Source organism: Enhydra lutris, unplaced genomic scaffold (genome assembly GCF_002288905.1).
Source record: "Enhydra lutris kenyoni isolate GAN:26980312 unplaced genomic scaffold, ASM228890v2 scaffoldscaffold29, whole genome shotgun sequence".
In the NCBI taxonomy this organism is placed as follows: domain Eukaryota; kingdom Metazoa; phylum Chordata; class Mammalia; order Carnivora; family Mustelidae; genus Enhydra; species Enhydra lutris.
The window spans coordinates 2,371,742-2,387,366 of NW_019154113.1; the positions used below are offsets into that span (position 1 = coordinate 2,371,742).

Below are 15,625 nucleotides of genomic sequence, written 5' to 3' on the forward strand. Positions count from 1 at the left end.
CTCTCTGCTCAGCAGAGAGCCTGCTTCTTCTCTCTCTCTCTGCCTGCCTCTCTGCCTACTTGTGATCTTTGTCTGTCAAATGGATTTAAAAAAAAATATTTTCCCAAGTTTACTCATCATACTTCTAAATAGCATATAGATCAAAGAAGTCTCACAGCAAATTTTAAAATATTTGCAACTAAATGAAAATGAAAATACAACTTAGCAAAATGTGTGGGATGCAGCAAATCACTGCTTAGAGGGAAATTTCTAGCATTGAAAGCTTATATTAGAATAAAAATTAAATCACAAATCAATAACATTGAAAACAGGAAATCAATAAAGAAAGTCAACAAAACCAAACTCTAGTTATTTGGAAAGATCAATAAAATTAATAAGCCTCTAGCCAAGCTAACGAAGAATATTGATATCACAAATGAAAGAGGGAACATCAGTACAGACCCCATGGGCATTACATGGATAATAAAGGAATATTATGAACAACATCCCCAGCAAGTGATCTTTTAACCTGTATTTAAGGTTCCAAAGAGGAATTTCCTCTTCCAGATATGGTCCATGCCATCCCATATCCTTTTAAAAGAGTAGTGCCCCCAAATTAACACCTTATGCAGCCCAGAGTAGGACTGCCACATCCTTGTGTTGTAGCTAGTAATACAGCAATATATAATTCTTCTCTTGTACTAAGTTTCCATCTGCAGAAATTCCCAAGAGTTTTATCATGCTCACACCTGATAAACCACATCTTGCAGTTCTGAAGTTAGGTGTTCTTGGGCCCAGGTGGACCCAGTTGAAGACATCATTCCTTGTTACATCTCACTGTGCTAGATTCAGTCCATCGTATCAACCTATCAACATATTTCAAATTTAAATTCTGTCACCCAATATACTTACCATCTCACTTTCCTCCCAGTATACTCAAATGTTACAAGTACCCTTCCTACCCTCCTTCCAGCCAGTCACACCTCTCTTATTATTTGGGATTCCTCCAGAAGAGCCCTTTCTACAAGTGGCATCCTGAGTAGAGCAGCAATATATATAGTAGATAAGAGCCAAGCCCCTCTCTCACCATTGGCCACCTCCTCCCAAGCAGACCCTGAAGCCCTTCCTCAAAATAAAGAAGTCTACTGGCCCAGACTAAAAGTTACCCCTCTAAGATTACCAACCATGCTCTTAGAATCCTAGGGTGTGACCCTAGAAGGAAGAATGAGTAAGCTTGTTTGAGCATCTAGGAATTCTCTTACATTGCCTGACCACATCTACACCATATTTAATTCTCTCCAATGGCAAAGACAGAAGTTAAAAGAGAAGAGGAGGGATTCTGCTCCTCTCATTCACCTAGCAGCAGCAAATGATAGAACCAATCTCTTCTCTGGCTATTTTGAACCAAAGCAAACTTCTTTTAAAAAATCCACATTTTTACTCATTCATTCTCTTAACAAAAGTTGATCAACAACTTCCTGTGTGCTAGGCCATGTGCTGGGTTCTGGGGAGACAGGGGTAAATAAAACAGACCTGCCACAGCCATTACAGAACTCTCTGTGTGATGCTGGTGTGGGCATGCTGTGGGAGAGAGGGCAAGAAAAGACAAGAAACAGATCATTGAATGACTAGATACTGGATTATAAATTATAGTAATTGCTAAGAAGGAAAAAGGCACATGCCCATGAAACAGAATGTGGGAAATGGGAGGGCTACTTTTTATTGTGACACCAGAGAAGACCTTGCAGGAAAAGTGAACTAACACTGAGACCTATCAGGAGAATAGATGCTGGCTGGTGAAGACTGAGGGGTGAGCACCTCCCATACAGACAGAAGAGCACGTAAAGGGCCTGAAGCAAGAAAGAACTGGACATTTTTAAATAATTTATTGAAGAAGGAAAAAAGACCAGTGTCTTTTCTAAAATGCAGAGTGGGCAGGGGGTGACTCGGGAGGAGGCTGCAGTTCAACCAGGAGCTGTGTATTACAGAGTGCTGCAGACCTGGTATAGGGCAGAAGGCTGTGGCCAAGGGTTTGGGGAACAACTTAAGGACTTCTCTTTTTTGAGCAACAACAAATATTATCTCACACTGTGTCCATGGGTAAGGAATTTGGGAATGGCTCAGCTGGATAGTTCAGGCTCAGGGGCTCTCATGAGACTGTAATTAAGCCATTGCCTTGGGAGGCTGTCATCCGAAAGCTTGACTGAGGCTGGAGGATCCACTTTAGGACGGTTCATTAAGGGTTGTCAACTTGATGTTGGTTGTTGACCTCAGTTTCTCCTCACGTGAATTCTCTATAGGGATGCTTGAAGCTCTTCCCAATAAGATGGCTGGCAATTTGTGTTATTCCTTCTGGTCTTTTGCCCTTTGTTACCTCAAATGCTGTGTTATCTTGTTTTTGTTTTTGTTTTTGTTTTTTTTTCCACCCAATCTGTTTATTGTGGCAAAAGACGTTTAAATAAAAGTGAGCATCTTAAACATTTTGAAGAGTACAGTTCAGTGACATTAAATACATTCACATTGTAGTGGAACCATCACCATCCATCCACAGATTCTTCATCTTGTAAAACTAAAATTCTATACCTGTGAAACAATAACTCCCCATTTCCTACTTACCCTTGCCCCTGGCACTCCATTCTACTTTCTGTCACTATGAATTTGACCACATTAAGCACCTCACAAAAGAGAAATCATATAGTATTTATCATTTTGTGACTAATTTAATTCACTTAGTATACTCAAGGTTCATTACTGTTCTGGTATGTATTAGGATTCCCTCCTTTTTTAAGGTTTACTCATATTCTGTTGTACATATAGACCACATTTTCTTATCCATTCATCCATCAATGGACACTTGGCTTGCTTCCATATTTTGGCTATTTTTAATAACACTGCTATGAACATGGGTGTACAAATACCTCTTTGAGACTCTGTTTTCAATCATTTTGGATATATACCCAGAAACGGAATTGCTGGATCATATGGTTATCCTATTTTTAATTTTTTTTTTAATAAGCTGCCAAACTTTTCAATGGCAGCTGCATCATTTTACATTTCTTCCAACAGTGCACAAAGATTCTGATTTTGCCACATTCTTGCCAACACTTGTTTTTGATAAGGGTCCTCTCATTGTGGTTTTGATTTGCATTTCTTTAATGATTAATGATTTTGAGGATCTTTTCGTGTACTTGGGCATTTGCAGATCTTCTTTTAAGAAATACCTATTCAAGTTCTTTTCTTGATTTTGAGTCAGTATGGGTTTTGTTGCTGTTGAATTTTAGGAGTTCTCTATAAATTCTAGATATGAATATCTTATAAAATATGTGATTTGCAAATATTATCTTCATTAGGTGTGTTGCCTTTACTCTGTTGATACTGTCTTTTGATGCACAAGTTCTTAATTTTGATAAAGTCCCATTTGCCTATCATTTCTTTCACTGCCTTTGGCACCATATCCAAGAAGTCGTTGCCAAATCCAATGCCATGGAACTTTGCCTTAGTTTTTCTTCCAATAGTTTTGTAGTTTTAGCTTTTACATTTAAGTTTTTGATCCATTTTGGGTTAATTTTTTATATAAGATAATAGATAAGGGTCCAGCTTCATTCTTTTGCATGTGAATGTCCAGTTTTCCCAGCACTATTTGTTGAATGCTGTGTCACTTTTTCCTGAGGATTATAACAGTCTTGTCTGCCTGAGGACATTCATCCACATCTGTGTTGACCAGGAACCACACAAACATGCATGGTGTCCTCAGTCCGATCTCCGGCCTCTGGCCTGCCTCACTTAAGGATTTTAAGCAGGAGAGTTACGTGGTCTCCTTTACATTTTTAGGAACATTCTGGATTTAATGTAGACAGTGCATTGGGTGGGTACAATGGCAGATGGAAGGAGCCTTGTTAATAAGCGTCTGAAGTGATTCAGGAGAGAGACATCACCTTGAGCTAGAGCAGAGTCAGAAGTCAAGAATGGGACAGAATAAAGTAATATTTAGCATTGAACACAATTGCACTTAGAGACAGTTTAATCATGGAGGAGGGCCTTGTGGGGAGTGAGAAGTCAGCAATCACCCTCTATTCTCTGACTTGCCACTTCACTGAGTTAAAGGACACTGGAAGACGAGTAGGTTGGAGGGGGTGGTTTTGAGTGTGGTTTCGGATATGATGAGCCGAAAGGGCTTTGAGCTGTTCAAGTGGAGGTGCTAAGTTGGCAGTAGGAACTCCAGGGAGAGACATGGACTGAGGCTAGAAAGGACAGGTCGTGGGCAAATGCATGGGGACTGGTAGTAAGGGCCTCGACAAGCTTGTTGAGGGGGAGTACAGAAGAAAGGAAGGGGGCTGAGGACAGAGCCCTAAAGACCCTTAGCATTTACCACCTGTGCTGAGAAGCAGTGGCCGGACAGGAAAGCCAGAGCATGCAGTGCCTGAAAAAGCAGGGAGAAGAGGCTTGAGGAGGAAACAGGCAGCAGAGTCAGATGCGCTAAAAGCCCAGCGTGAGAAGCACCGGGATACACCTGTACAGTGGCACCAGAACAGCCATCCACGGCCACGGCCGGAGCCATGGGCAGATGGGAAGCAGGAGCATGGAGTCTATGGAGCGGAGCATGGGAAGGGAGGGGAGGGAGACTTTGCACGCCTTCACCAAAAGAGTTTGGCCAGAGGACAGGGCAAGTCTAGCAAGATAAGACAACAGCTGGAGGAGTCAGCTTTGTTTCAATGTTGGTGTCACTCTGCACCAGGGCCATTTCCCCCCACCCCCACGCCACCATGCTCTCCATGTGACCAGAAGGCAGGCCCAGGGGCCGGGTCCCACCTCTGCAGTCCCTCCTATTCTCTGAGTGAAACAACATTCTTCCCTTGATGCATTCAGTCTGTTGCCACATTCCATACAGCTCCGTAACCCCCAGGAGGCCTTCTTTACCCACCAAGAAGCTCAGTCACAGCTCTAGCCAAAGAGGCATCCTCAGGAATACCAGACATATCCATTGTCTCTGATCCCTTCAACAATCATTTTCTCCTTTCTACATTAGCAACTTCCCTTTGGTGCCTTTGAACCTACCTCTCAGCAAAAACACACATGATTCAAAATGTCAACCACTTTAAAGACATAAATGTGCTTCCTCAAGCCCATAGGTAACAGTGGTTGATGGTATCAGGGCCTCCTCCTGCGGGTGACAGGCTTGCAATGACTGAGTGTGTGCATGCAGGTGTGTGTGTGTGTGTGCGCGCGCATATGCATGTGTGTGCAAGTTTGTGCATTGGTGCCTGTGTGCTTATATGTGCATGCATGTGCACATGTGTGTGCACCCAGAGGGGAAGCGTGCACCTGTCTTGGGACAAGGAGCAGCCCTAACATCTTTTCCCAACTCTGTTTGCTGTGGACTGCAGCCCCTGGGAAGCCTGGCCCCCCCTACAGATAACAAGGTCATAGAGAAGGAAAAGAAGCCGCCAACAGCAACCACCAAGGGGGGAAGAGGGAAAGGAAAGGGCAAGAAGAAAGGGAAAGTAAAAGAGGAGGTGGAGGAGGAAACTGACCCCCGGAAGATCGAGCTGCTCAACTGGGTACGTGCCGTCTTTGCTCCCCTTTCCTGGGATCACAGCGATCACGAGTGGGTCACCCTCTTTCTCTAGGGCGAGGGGCAGTCCCTGTTGCCTTTGCTTCAGCCCCACACAGGCCCTGAGTCCCGGGAGGCAATGGCAGCCCAGGGAAGGGATGGTGTCAGTATTTCAAAAGGTAATGGTGGGTTTCACAAACGCCAGACATTCCTGCTCTGTGGGGGAATGTGTTTTGATGCCTTAAAATATGGAAACAAACCAATTATTCTGAAACAAACACCATTCAGGGAACAGAAGAAGGGGCCCACGATTGGGATTTGCAAGTAACAGCACTCGTCTGGGCAGGGAGGCTGAACCACATGCGGCACCGTGTTCCTGGGCTGCTGCTCTGAGGCCACGAGCAAGGAAGGGCGGCTGCAGTGACATGTGACTGGCACCGTCACGGCCACTACGGCTGGTGGCAGCTGTGTGCTCATGATTTCCACACAGTGACCATGCAGTCATCCTCAGTCAAGGAGGCAAACCCTCCCAGGGGCTCTCTCCAGAAGGCCTCACGCTTCACCAAATGCTGCAGCTTCTGTCATTATTAAAGGACAGAGGTACACACAATGGATAATAGCATCTAAGCTATTACAATCCACCTCTTCTGAATACACTGTTTATGGAGTCCAGAGCTCGGAGGTGCAAGTACTGAGTTAGCTGCATTTTGCCAAGAATGCTACAGCTTACAGGGTTTTTCTTTCCCATCTTTATTTCAAAAGAAAAGCAAATAAGCTCAATTTTAATTAAAACAAAATCGGAACTGGAGAGAACAACAATACCAGTCTGGCTCTAGTTTTGAATCTTCCTTCAGTTCGTTTTGAAGAGGAGAGAAGCATTTACTTTTTTCCTTTTATCAAGCTTCAATACTTGGATAGGAAAGGTAGGGGCCACACTGAGAAAAAAGAGGGGAGATGGGGCATGTTTAGTCCATACGGATGGCAAAGAGAACCAGGTCCAGCACGTTGTAAGGTCCGACTGCGTTTTCCCAGATGCACTCCCGCTGGCTTCCTGCTGGAGTCCCTCTGGGAGGCCACTCAGGAGCCCCTCTGGTTGCTTCGTTCAGGTGAACGCTCTAGAACAAGCCATGCTAGATGCTCTGGTCTTAGATCGAGTGGACTTCGTGAAGCTCCTGATTGAAAACGGAGTGAACATGCAGCACTTTCTCACCATCCCGAGGCTGGAAGAGCTTTACAACACGGTGAGTGTTCCAGAAGGAGGGAGGGCCATGGGGAGCTGCCCTGTGATGGTATTCATCAGCCATGCCTGGTTTGCCTTACTGCCCTTCAAATGAGTCACTGGACCGCTGGTTTTGGTGGCAGGGGGGGAGGGCGGGGGGGCATCATTTAATGGCAGGTAGCTGTTCTCCCCCAGGCAGGCCACGGCTTAGGTTCACGTCCTTACCAGCTACGACCTTGCCTCACCAGACAGCGGCAGTAAGAACCAGGTGTGTGGTATGTGAAGACTAGTTTATACAAAGAGGGAATCTAGCTTCCTAAATCATTAGCAGAGTGAAAAGTTCCCCGGGTGAGCAGTTCCATGGGACCCCCAGTTTTTGTTTTTGTTTTTTTAAGATTATTTATTTATTTGAGAGAGAGAGAGAGAGAGGCAGCGAGAGAGGGAACACAAGCAGGGGGAGTGTGAGAGGGAGAAGCAGGCTTCCCGCTGAGCAGGGAGCCTGACACGTGCTTGATCCGGGGATCCCCGGACCACGACCTGAGCCCAAGGCAGATGCTCAACGACTGAGCCACCCAGGTGCCCCGGGACCCCACTTTTTAAAGCAGCTTCAGTGAACAATGGACAACTAAGCTTTCCCTGAGTTTTCCCCGCAAAGAGCTCCCCTCTCTGAAAATCCAAGTATACGGGTGAAATCCTCTTGGTGTTTATTATTACAATGTGGATTTTGAGAATTTACATTCCCTGTCCCCATTCTGAAGTTTTTCACAGTAAAAACAGTCCTCAGCACTTGTTTGGTCCTTGCTGAATTTCTCACACAATATTGCACACCAGAAGAGGCTCTCTAGAAAAAATCAGTAGAAAGCAGTTAACGTATCTTTGAACGCGTTGGGTACTTCTTCACCCCAACCGGTCCTATCTTGTAGAAGAGACTTCCTGATCGTGGGTTACAGTCCAGCTCTCACAAGTCATTGCTTCTACAGAGTAGGGTAGGCTTTAGCTCCAAGAACTCAAGAGAAAAACACGTTTAATATGGCTGAATGCTTCTCTTTCAGAGGCTGGGTCCACCCAACACACTTCATTTGCTGGTGAGGGATGTAAAAAAGGTCAGTCTGCCATTTTGCAATTCCTACCCAATGGCGTCTTTCAATAAGACATTTTATAAAGCAATTTTTACATTTCTGAAATGTGTTGTCGTATTATTGGGGGCATCGGAAATAAGGAGCTCCTCTCTCCATAAAAGAACTTCCTCCAAACTAATATATCTTTTTCACGTTTCATGTTCATCAGCACACATGCTAGGCTCGTGTTGAATGACTGTTGGTTATGGCATCTTGGCACCATTTCCATTGCCTGGGGCAACAGCCAGGGAGTGTCATCTTACCCCTGACCTGAGCTTGCAGCTGTCAGTGGAGTCTCCTGTTCTGTATCTCCTTTAAGATCCGCGGCTCTCTCCTTCACTGAGCCAGCTTCCAGAAGGACATGCCTCATGTCACTGTGTGTGTTCTTTGGACCGAAGCAGTCATCCTTCCTGTTCTCTCATTAGTGAGTGATAGATGCTTCCCCCGCTTTCCACTGCTGCTGACTACTAGAATGTGTGTTCTTGTAGGATCTCGTCCGCTCCCTGATCTGTCATGTCGCCACAGGCTACAGGATTAGACTGAGTTAAGGTGTGAGTGATTCATTTCTCGAGGATGCAGTCTGGCTTGCAAAGCATGGAACGTGTATTCATATTCTGAGCAAGAGAAAATAATTAAAATGAGAGAAGAGAGTTTTCAGAGTCCTGGATATTCTGGCCATCCTTTATAGAAATATCTACTTCTAAGAATACAAGAATTCAGTTTCTACAGACATTCATTGGATCCGTGAATTATTGGTGGGTCTGGGAACTAAGAGAGACCAGTACCCTTGCTTCCTCCATCAGAAATCTGATTTCCCAGATCTCTTAGATTAGGAAGAGCAAACATTCAAAAGCCCCAGCTACCCAACTTCAGACCCAACCGTTTCTCACCTAAATGGCTTCAAGAATCCTCTTTCCACCTCCAGCCCCACGCTCCATGACCATCCCAGACACAGGACTCCCCAACTTAAAATCCTCCAAAATCTCATGAAGTTCAAGATCTTCCAAGAAAATTGTACCCCCCTGGGCCCAGTTCGTCAATATCCCCTACTCTTTCCCATCACATCCCCACCAAAGGGTACACATGCTAGACTCTCTGGGGCCCATGCAGTGCTCCTGTCTGCAGGGCCCTTCCTCCTTGTCCCCTGCAGTTTCTGCTCCTCCCACTCCTAGCCCCCTCACGTGTGCCTCCTACAGAAGGTCCCTACTTACCGTCTCACCCACCCAGAGTTCAGGAGTTCAGGGCCAGACTCAGGGTTTGTGGCTTTGCCCCTCCTCTAGAACAGTGAGCTCCCCGAGGGCAGGGCTACGTCTCCTTATCTTTGCAAATGGCATTCGGGATAGGGTGGAGAATCCAGACAGGAGCTGCACAAACTTGTTAATGCAAGTTTCTACTGAGTGAAGTATTCAGTAAATGTGGCCAGTTCTGAAGTAAAGGGAGGACATTTAGAATGTGTAATTTGCATGTGAACCCTGGGTTCCCACCATCATTTCAGCCATGTGAAATTAAACCATCAATAATAGAAAACAAAAATCCTTACAACCCACTGGTCCCCTCTGCCCCCTGAGTAAGTCAGCTGTCCAGCAACGCCAATGACTGGCCAACCTCATCTCAACATACCCTGTTGTATTTTGTTGAAACACTCTGCCCCTTCACTGATTCCCAGTCACACCAGATACTTTGTCCCCCCAAAAGTCACAGGGCACCATGTGGAGCTTTCTCTAAGAAATTCCCAGCCCCAAGGATACTCCTGTAGAGTCCTCCTTCCCGTTATGTGGGTCACTTCCTCCTTCAGCACGAAAGCTGGACTCCAGGCTCCTAAAGCGGGCTTCTCCCTCGCAAGCAGCTATCAAAGCACCTTCTCAGCGTGACTCATCTGCTCTCACAAAGGAGGTTCCAGGCCAGCTACAACCCCTCTCCTCTACATCTACACGGGCATGCTGCAGGCCATTTTGACCCAGCCCATGGATAAGCCCAGGACTCTACCCTGCACTCTCATGGGTTTCTAACTCTTCTCACTGGGAAAGTTTAACCCATTTTCTGAAGTATGGCTTACCCCCTCATCTCCTTCACTCATATGGTAATAGACTGAATATTGTTTAATGCTCCACTCCATAGATCAGCACCCAAGTGGTAGCCAGGAATGGCCACTTATGCCCAAGGTGTGTGATGAAGACCACACTTGGAATGCATTCTTGCAAGGCTTGAGACACGGCTTCTTTTCTTCTAGGGCAACCTGCCACCTGATTACCACATCAGCCTCATCGACATAGGGCTTGTGCTGGAGTATCTCATGGGCGGGGCATACCGCTGCAATTATACCCGGAAGAGCTTTCGGACCCTTTACAACAACTTGTTTGGACCTAAGAGGGTAGAACAAAATGAACTTGTGATGTTCTATGGTCCCCTGCTGTCCTTTCCAATATAACTCAGCTTGTTCAAAGCCAAGTTCATCACCCCATCCCCAAGGACACCTGTCCTTCCTCCTGCAGCAATCCAGGTGTGAGGCTGCACGGTCCCTAGAGATGCTCATGTTTTACCCACAGCCTTTACCCCCCTCAGCAAGGCAGGCCCTCGGCCCATGGATTACATCTGCTCCCTGTCTTTTGTCTATAGTAGGCTTCCTCCCGGGCTCCCTTGTCTCTGCCCTCTCCAATCCATCCTACCACTGTAACCACTTTTATCTTCCAAAGCAAAAGACATGACACTGCACTCCTTGCTCAAATACTTACAGTGAGTGTTCTCCACCACCTGAGGAATCACAGCCAAGCTCATTATGACAGCATCCAAGCCTCTGTCAGCCTAAGAGCTGTCCCACGCTGTCATGGGAGACCACAAACCTCTGCCAAACTCGAATTGTATTACTGTACCAGCCATGTCTTTCCCCTGATCAAAATGCCACGCCTATCACAAGACCAACTCAAACGTCAGATCTTCCATGAAGCTCTCCTCTTGCCCTCCACACAGAGCCCCACAAACTCCATGTCTGCATTTCTGTTAGTGAACCTCTCTGGTTCTACCTGGGTCATCTGTCGGCACATCTTTCTCCTTACCTGACTTTGGCTGTCCAGAAACAGTGTCCATATTACAGCATTTCCTTTCCTTGGGTATTTCCCTTAATTGTTAATGATACCAAGTACTTCTGAACCCAGGATTCTGTCCCCTACTAACAACACTGCCAATGTACTACTAACATTACTGCTACTACTATTAGTTATCTGATTAAATGGATGTTTTTTTCCTCTTTTATTATGCAGCCTAAAGCTCTTAAACTTCTAGGAATGGAAGTAAGTATGACATGTTTTCATTGGTTTTATATCTTCATCAAATACATGTAACCCTCTTTGTGTTGTATTGGTTTAATGTAGACTGGTGGTTGCTTTCAATGGATCGATCCACTACCCTACACCACCATTTATTTAGATAGTATACTCAAATTATAGAAAAGGATAGTAGGCATTCCAAAAAAGGTAAAAACTACTTAATTCATTTTATAGAGTTAGCAAAACCATAGTTCCAAAAGTAAACAGAGAATAAACAAGAACAACAAAAAACCCCTCAAAATCATAAATAATAGTGAAAGAAATTCAGCGGCATATTTTAAAAGTTCTAAGGAAGTAATTAAAGTCTTCTAAGAATGCAAATATAATTTAACGTTAATAAGTTTTGAGTATATTGCATCATATCAAGAGGTCAAAGAAGGAAAATGGTAGAAGAGCATTTTCAACAAATGCTAAAGAAGAATTGAAAAACAGTTTCCTTAATTTTTTTAAAGTTTACTAGAATGAAAAACGAGAATGAAAAACAGAATGAAAAAAATAGAATGATAAGATAAAAATACCCCCTGATATGATTAATAATACATGTATGTAGGGGCACCTGGGTGGCTCAGTGGGTTAAACCTCTGACTTCGGCTTGGGTCATGATCCCAGGGTCCTGGGATCAAACCCCACGTCAGGCTCTCTGCTCAGCAGGGAGCCTGCTTCTCCCTCTCTATCTGCCTGTCTCTCTGCCTGCTTCTGCCTACTTGTGATTTCCTCTCTGTCAAATAAATAAATTAAAAATCTTAAAAAAAATACATGTATGTAGTAAGAAGAAATATATGACATTGGGAAAAGTATGTGCTATGGTGAGTGCTGTGAAGTGTGTAAACCTAACGATTCACAGACCTGTACCCCCAGGGATAAAAATACATTATATGGGGCGCCTGGGTGGCTCAGTGGGTGAAGCCTCTGCCTTCGGCTCAGGTCATGATCTCAGGGTCCTGGGATTGAGCCCCACATCGGGCTCTCTGTTCAGCGGGGGCCTGCTTCCTCCTCTCTCTCTGCCTGTTTCTCTGTCTACTTGTGATCTCTGTCAAATAAATAAAATTTAAAAAAAAACATTATGTTTATTAAAAATTTTTTTTAATTAATTTAAAAAATTAAAAAAAAGAAGAAATCTATGACTGAACACTAATGCCTTCGAGTCATTTTTATTAACATCAAGAAGACTAGCATGCCCATTATCATTGCCATCATTATGAACCCCATTAGTTTTTTAAAGTTTTCTAGAAATTGTACCACATGAAAAAATAAACATTAAAGGAAGAATACGCCAAAAGGGGAGAAAATAATTACTTAAAAAGAATACTTAAAAGGGAGGAAAAATTATTAGAGTAAAAATATTATTTTGTATGTAGAAAATTCAGGAAAATCAATTAAAGTTCTCTCCCAATAGAACAAAAGCACCCAGAAATCAGCTTAACAAGGAACCTTAAGAACAAAGCACTAGACATAAAAATATGTACACGAATGGAAGAATACCGTAAACAGCAAATTAAGACTATTGTTAAGATTCTTCTCAAATAAATTCATGAGTTAAATAGCATCCCGATTTCTATATGGACTCAGGGTGGAAGGTGTCGATTCTGTGTTCACTGCGAAGACTGATTTTAACATTGTTACATCATTGTTGATGGAGCTGTGGTCTTACAAGGACTGTGATATGGAACTTTCTATAATTTCCTATTCTCTCATGTTGTTTACATCATGTAGGGTTGATCTTTTGGGTGAAGGTTCGCCCAAATAGCCTAGACCCACTTCTCTTTTTAGAGGTATATCTTTCACCACCTTCATAACCACTTCATGAGTGCATTCAGGCTTTCTATTTTCTGGAGTCCACTTTTGTCATTTAGACTTTCCTAGAAAACGTCATGATCCCACAGTCCTGGGATCAAGTCCTACATCAGGCTCCTTGCTCAGCAGGGAGCATGCTTCTTCCTCTGCCCGCTGCTCCCTCTGCTTGCTCCCTCTCTCTCTCTTTCTCACAAATAAATAAATAAATCTTTAAAAAAGGAGGGGTGTGCCTGGGTCTCTCAGTTGGTTAAGCCTCTGCCTTTGGCTCAGATCATGATCCCAGGGTCCTGGAATTGAGTCCCACACTGGGCTCCCTGCTCAGTGGGGAGTCCAAGTCTCCCTCTCTCTCTCTGGCCCTCCTCCCTGCTTGTGCACCACGCTCTCTCTCTCTCTCTCACTTGCTCTCAAATAAATAAATAAAATCTTTAGACTTTCCTAGAAAACAATTTATTTCATCCAGATTATCAAATTCATTGGTATAAATCTTTATATTATATTCTGTTTCAGTCTCCTCAATATCTTAGTTGTGTGCCCTTCTGATTTTTTAAAATTATATCTTCTTTTGTTTTTTTCTTAACCAAACTGTCTTATATATTTGACTGGTATTTTTGCTGTATCAAACAACTTTATTTTTTTCTGTTTTTGTTCTTATTAACATCACCTATATTTTTATTCATTCCTTCCATATACTTTCTACAGTTACTGTATTGTTTTTATAGACTCCATTTGATGAGAGGTTCACTCATTTTCAATCTTCCCTTTATTGCAATAAACACATGAAAGGTATAAATTTTTCCCTAAGCATTGTTTTCATATCACACATGTTTAGGTAAGTAGAACCTTCATTGTCATTTATTTCTAAATTGTTTATAATTTCCTCTTTAATCCAAGAGCATTTAAAGTTATTATTATTATTTGAAAGAGAGAGAGAACAGAAGTGGGAGGGGTGGCCAGGAGGGTGAGAGAGAGAGGGAGAAGCAGACTCCCCACTGAGCAGGGATTTCCCCAGGAGGGATTCAGTCCCATGACCCTGGGATCATGACCTGAGCCCAAGGCAAACACTTAACTGACTGAGCCACCCAGCCACCCCTAATCCAAGAGCATTTAAAATCCAGAAGTGCATTTAAATTTTTCCAGATGTAGACTCCTCTGTTGTTATCCGACTATTGTTGATGTCTAGTTTTATTCTTTGATAAGTCGACTATGTGATTTGTAGTATGTGGAATCTGTTGAGATGGAAAATCTCAAAGGACTTGGGGTATAATGCCTGGTGGGGTTTTGTTAATGATCCATGTATGGTGGAAATACATGTGCATTCTTGGTTTGTTAGGAACATTTCTTATATTTAGCTGTCAGATCAAATTGATAATTATGTAATTTAATTTGTTTCCATATTTAGGAATATTTTCAAGTTCATTTGGAAGTGAAGTACATTCAGGGACTCTTTACTGTGACAGTGGATGTGTCCATTTCTCTTTACACTTCCAGTTCATATCTTTTCTTATTTTATTGAGATGTTTCTCTTTTTCTTGTTGCTTTGTAGCAGTTTAGGAAAATTAACTCCTTGTTTCTTATATCCTCTCTCTAGCAATTTTAAAACTATTTTAAAAGAATTTTTATATATATATATATATTTAGAAGTGGAGAATGGCAAAGGGAGGGACAGAGTCTTAAGCAGGTTCCACTCCTAACATGGAACCTGATGCAGGGCTAACTTAGTATATTCTTGAAAATAAAGCTGTGAAATAAGTCAAGAAGAGACAGTCAATTATCGTATGGTTTCACTTGTTTGTGGAACATAAGGAATAACATGGAGGACATTAGGAGAAAGAAAGGAAAAGTGAATTGGGGGAAATCGAAGGGGGAGATGAGCCTTGAGAGACTGTGGACTCTGGGGTGGGGGAATGGGCGAGCCTGGTGGTGGGTGTTATGGAGGGCACGTATTGCATGGAGCACTGGGTGTGGTACATAAACAATGAATCTTGGAACACCGAAAAAATAAAATTAAAAAATATATATATAATTAAATTTTTAAAAAAGAAAAAATTTGTATAAAATGACCTGTAAAGAAAAAAGAAAGAAAGAAAAAAAAGAAAAGAAAAGAAAGGAAAGCTGTGTTTATTTTTAAATTTCTATGGGGCAATTTTTTTTCTTTTTTTAATGTTTTTTATTATTATTATTATTATTATTATTATTATTTATTAACATATAATGTATTATTAGCCCCAGGGGTACAGGTCTGTGAATCACCAGGTTTACTCACTTCACAGCACTCACCATAGCATATACCCTCCCCAATGTTCATAACCCCACCACCCTCTCCCTAACCCCCCCACCCCGCAACCCTCAGTTTGTTTTATGAGATTATGTGTCTCTTATGGTTTGTCTCCCTCCTGATCCCATCTTGTTTCATTTATTCTTTTCCTACCCCCCCAAGCCCCCACATTGCTTCTTGACTTCCTCATATCAGAGAGATCATATGATAGTTGTCTTTCTCTGACTGACTTATTTCACTAAGCATAATACCCTCTAGTTCCATCCATGTCGTCACAAATGGCAAGATTTCATTTCTTTTGATGGCTGCATAGTATTCCATTATATATATATATATATATATATATATATATATATATATATATAT

The 15,625-nt window shown here is 42.9% G+C and overlaps 1 protein-coding gene across 1 annotated transcript in view; it reads left to right on the top strand.

Moving 5' to 3' along the window:
* The window catches only part of LOC111152542 (transient receptor potential cation channel subfamily M member 1), a 144,605-nt gene that overhangs the window by 84,282 nt on the left and 44,698 nt on the right, over positions 1 to 15,625 (top strand). The window contains exons 14-18 of the mRNA XM_022511028.1: positions 5,364 to 5,537; positions 6,637 to 6,771; positions 7,802 to 7,852; positions 10,098 to 10,238; positions 11,125 to 11,154. Coding sequence (XP_022366736.1) covers positions 5,364 to 5,537; positions 6,637 to 6,771; positions 7,802 to 7,852; positions 10,098 to 10,238; positions 11,125 to 11,154 — 531 coding nt within the window. The remainder of the gene's footprint in view (positions 1 to 5,363; positions 5,538 to 6,636; positions 6,772 to 7,801; positions 7,853 to 10,097; positions 10,239 to 11,124; positions 11,155 to 15,625) is intronic.